This window comes from Ammodytes marinus (genome assembly GCF_949987685.1).
Source record: "Ammodytes marinus genome assembly, chromosome: 13".
Classification (NCBI taxonomy): domain Eukaryota; kingdom Metazoa; phylum Chordata; class Actinopteri; order Uranoscopiformes; family Ammodytidae; genus Ammodytes; species Ammodytes marinus.
The window spans coordinates 29,841,971-29,846,970 of NC_137217.1; the positions used below are offsets into that span (position 1 = coordinate 29,841,971).

A 5,000-nucleotide genomic window follows, 5' to 3' on the forward strand; every position below is an offset into this window, starting at 1 on the left:
TGTGTGTGTGTGTGTGTGTCAACATGTAAGCGTGTTTATGCATTCATCTTTTCACTGTGTGCGTTTATGTATTTTTTACGTGTGTGTTTATGTGTGTGTGTGTGTGTGTCTTTATATGTGAGTGTATTTGTATGTGTGTGTGTGTGTGTGTGTGTGTTTTTATGTGTGTGTGTGTGTGTGTGTTTATGTGTGTGTGTGTGCGTGTGTGTGCGTGTGTGTGTGTGTGTGTGTGTGTGTGTGCGTGTGTGTGTGTTCATGTGTGTTTTTGTGTGTCTTTATGTTTATGTGTGTGTGCAGGTAAGAGCGATAAGGGAGCGTAGAGTGACAGCAACAAGGGGGGTGCAGGGCGGGGCTTGCAAAAACAGGGGCGTGATTTGATGTCTAGGGGGCGGGGGGCTTGGGGGTTGCTAGGCAGCGGCAGGATGTGTAGAGGGGGGGGGGGTTACTCTCAGGGTTGCTTGGCGACGGCGGTGGTAGCTGTGGCGGTTGTTGGTGTACGTTTATTTTTTTTTTGCAGCGGTTGGAGCCGCTTGGTGGCAGTGGTTGCCGTGTCGGAGACGGTTGCAGACTGGACTGTATAGTTGATTAGCTGGTACGTTGGTTGTTTAGGCTGGTATGTTGGTTTTCTTGACCCGGTTAGGTGCACTCGACAGCGGGCTTGGGTGGCGGACAGCAGTGAGGGATATTTTTTGGGGGTAGGAGGGGGTTGAGAGGGGTCCCATTGCCGGCGTTACACCTTGACGTTATTTCGGATGTGGTCCTGTCTAGTTGCTGGAGGGGGGGTGTGTTGTTGTTTTTCGTTCTGTGTAGGTTTCCGTTCTTCACATCATGTTGTTCTGCAGTGAGTTTACCTCGGAGGAATTGTCTTCTCCCAGGACCTTGTGGTTGTCGTGTTTGGGGGTGAGAGAGTTGTGGATGTTGAGGGAATCGTCCTCCATCGGAGAGGCTTTCACCGAGTCCTCCAACAGCTTGTTCTGGGAATTAGGATCGTCCTGCCCAGAGGGAAAGGGGGTAGAGGTGGGGTAGAGGGGTTAGGGGTAGGGGATAGGGGGGGCAGAGAGTACAGTTAGGACCACAACTAGGGGTGTTATTGCTTTATCATGCAACGCTGACCCTGACAACTGCAGGAAAACTTTACTGTACTTATCAATGAATTTTTTTAAGATTTTGTGGTAATTTCAACCAATCAGAAGTGGATTTGCTCAAAGACTGAGGCAATCTTTGTGAAGGGCACTAACAAAGAAAAGCAGATCTTTCTCCCAAAGGATTTGCGTCGATATTGGATGAGACTGAACCTCACAATTTCGGGCAAATGCCAATGTTCAGTTCTTATTTAGGAAGTGATATGTGGTAAGGAGGAAGGTAAGGGTTTGTAGTCTGAAAACATACGTTTGCCATCCTGTCACAGACTTGCAATTAATGCCTCCTTTTATTAACTTTTACAACAATGTTTCTTTAACATTAACCAATTGCACTAGTTTGTCTAACCTTCTATACCTTGACCATTGTTTATTTACCATCAACCCTACTTTGGTTGGCATTTGTAGTGACTTTAAAAATGTTAGCAAGACATTAAAAATTCTTGACATTAAACTTAATCTTGTGTTTTTCAGAATCATCCAACATCGATATTCTTGTCTGGTGAAGTGGGTTGAACAGATCAAAAACAAAATTGTCAAAGAACTTTAGGCTCAAATATCTTCTTGAACAATCTTCTCTTTTGTTTTACGGATGCACCAAAGGCTTCATGCACAGATTGCAAGACATTTTCACGTTCCATCTTTGTGCTATAAAATAGAATAAAACCATACCAGTGTGTTCGCAAGTGTCAGCTCTTTAACTCCAAATACTTTACACTTATTCCGGAAGCTTTTTCTATATTTTAGAAGCAATTTTTTAAAACTGTTGGATCTAATATTCCATGTTATTCCAGGTATAGCTTTTTGGCTTCTATTCACACCGGTTCTATTTACAGACTCAATTTATCTGTGTACTTGTGTCAAAATCAATACCCAGACTCTTGAAATGTGTGTCTGTTTTTTTTTACAGAAGACATGATGACAGATAACAAAAAAGCTCAGGTGGTGTAATAAAAAATAATGATGGCCCAATTTCGTGGAGCTGCCTCTGTGTCAATATCCTGGTATATTGCTCATGTTGTCTAACTGTCACGGCTTCCTGAGGAAACTTAATACTGTATAACACCTGTGCTGTTCCTAGTATGAATCAAAATGTGAAAAAGACCTACCACACCAAACACAGAAGCATTATTTGGTGGTGAAAATACATTATAAATTATATATATATATATATATACTGTATACTTATATAATTATTATATATTCTATTTGTCCTTAAAGAGCTTAAACCTGTAAAAAAAACAACACTGGTATGATTCTTTATAGATATCGCAAGAATGCAGCGAATTAACCTAAAATATCCAACAAAATCAAGTTGCAGCTATTGTGTCGTTAGTATAATAATATAGAAAGAGCTTCAGTAGCCATTTCAGGCGTATTGTAGGCTGCTGCACGGTTTTTTATTGTAGGCTGCTGCACTGTTTGCTATCGTCATCATGCTCGGCTTAGCGTCATGTTGTGTCTGGCTGAGGAGACAGTGAGGGCATGAGCGAACGCAACCCAACACACCCACCGCTCTTCTATTACAGGCAAAACCCAGGAAGCACATGCACATCCACATGCAAGACCCTCACAATGTACATCCAACCCCCCTCCCACCTCTAACCCAACCCCCATATACATGTACGGTAATGGTCGCTCATGCAGAACGCCCTATCTCCTCCTGATTTGGTCACTATTTTTATTTATTGTATCAAAACAAGAACAAAAAATGAAATATATATTTTTTTTAAATAAAATTATCGACCATTCTATCAGTTAGTTTAAAGATTTTGCAATTGAATTTTTTTTTTATTTAATTTTTTTTTAAATCAAATTCTCAACCATGGATTCTCCTATCTGTTGGTACCACCGTCATACATACCCAATCAGTCACTGAAGGGGGTAAACAACAACAACATCAACAATAGTAATGTGTTTTAAGAGGTTTTTTTTCAGTTCAATTCATCTGGATTTAATTAAGGTCAGAGGGAACTAATTGATTGTGTTTTTCCAGCCTCTTATCCCTGTTAATATTGCATGGCTTCATCGACCCTGCTGCGCCCGGGATTCCTGGGGAGTGAGTGTGTGTGTGTGTGTGTCTTTGTCACACACACACATACACATGAGCACACACACACTGACGCACACACGCAGACACGCGCACACACACACACACACACGCACACACCCTTCTAGACAAAGATACAATAGGTCATGAGATAAAGTAATTAATTCAGACACACAGGTTGGCAGATTCACACACACACACACACACACACACACACACACACACACACACACACCTACACCCCTAGGCCTGTGCCATTCACAAACACACACACACACACAGCCCTAATTGAATGTTTGCGGTTAAATTGAGAGGCACTTTTTTAGACAAAGGGAAGAGCAGTACAGTGTTTGCATTTACCCGCTGTCTGTCTGTCTGTCTGTCTGTCTGTCGGCCTAGATAGTAACTTCAGGCAAGACGTGCGGATACGTCACTTCCATGGTTACGGGGTACGGGCCTTCTTTCCTCCCGTCAGCGTGAAACTGGAAAATGTTTTATGTTTTTGTTTGTAGGGATTTCATTGGCTGTGCATTAGTGGAGGTTTAGGGTTTATATATATACACTCACCGACCACTTTATTAGTTACACCTGTTCAATTGCTTATAAAAACAAAAAGCTAATCTTCCAATCACATGGCTGCAACTAAATGCAGTTCAAAGTCACATAAACCCCATTTCTTCCCCATTCTGATGCCCGGTTTTAACTTCAATAAGTTGTCCTGTCCAGGTCTACATGCCTAAATGCATTGAGTTGCTGCCATGTGATTGGCTGATAAGTTATATGTGTTAACAAGAAAATGCTGTACCTAATAAAGTGGCCGGTGAGTATATATAGAGTATAAGGGGGTGGGCGGGCAGTGGGGTTGGGGGGCACACAGCCACGAGGACGTCACTGTAACGTGGGTGTTGTTTTACGGGGGAAGTTGGAACAGAGATATACAGGGGTCTGATGATGATGATGATGATGATGATGGATGGATGGATGGACAGTTTCTTATGTACTTTTTGTCTTTTATTCAGCGGGTACAGGTGGATTGTACGTTTATTTCTGGGGCGGCAGTGTGTAGTGCGGTCGTCCACTGGATTGAAGGGTTGGAGGTTCGATCCCCCCGTCTCCCCGCCACATGTCGAAGTGTCCCTGGGCACAATACTGAACCCCACATTTTCTCCCGATAGTTCAGAGAGCGCCTTGCATGGCTGCTACTGCCATCGGTGTATGAGTGTGTGTATGAATGGGTGAATGTGGTAAGGGTGTATGAGTGTGTGTATGAATGGGTGAATGTGGTAAGGGTGTATGAGTGTGTGTATGAATGGGTGAATGTGGTAAGAAATGTAAAGCGCTTTGGGGCTGAGAAAATCGTCTAAAAAGGGCTGTATAAGTCAAGTCCATTTCATTACTGACTTGTTCTTCTATATTCGTCTGTTGTTGTTTATTGCTTTGTATTTATGGTTGGTCTGTTTTTATGTACTGTTGTGTATTTGTTTTAAATTATAATTATTTTTTAATTATTATTTTGTAGGCTGTCCCGAAAGGTGCCCAAATATAATATGTATCATGAATTATTGCACAGGCACAACAAAGACCTTTGGAATTTTTAACCGATATGAAAAACCTTTCGAACACGTTTTTCCTTATATGTGGGATTTTATGTGATTGAAGCATCTTTTAAAATAAAAATTAGGGCGTATGTTTTTTCTTTTAGTAGAAAATCGGACAATAATATTGAGACGTGTGTTATTTTTTGTCTTTCTTCTTTGCAGGAAAATACAGATGTTGACAGAGAGAGAGAGAGGGGGGAGAGAGGGAGAGAG

The 5,000-nt window shown here is 41.8% G+C and overlaps 1 protein-coding gene across 13 annotated transcripts in view; it reads right to left on the bottom strand.

The window, feature by feature from the left end:
• cspg5a (chondroitin sulfate proteoglycan 5a) overlaps positions 1–5,000 on the bottom strand; it is a 67,958-nt gene that overhangs the window by 445 nt on the left and 62,513 nt on the right. For 9 of the 13 annotated variants that reach the window (XM_080039393.1, XM_080039402.1, XM_080039395.1 and 6 more), the window contains one exon: positions 1–992. This exon is cut by the window's left edge and continues 445 nt beyond it. In XM_080039393.1, the coding sequence (XP_079895519.1) occupies positions 950–992 (43 nt within the window). In that variant the 3' untranslated portion in view covers positions 1–949. The remainder of the gene's footprint in view (positions 993–5,000) is intronic. The other 4 variants (XM_080039394.1, XM_080039392.1, XM_080039403.1 and 1 more) reach the window with 1 other exon arrangement.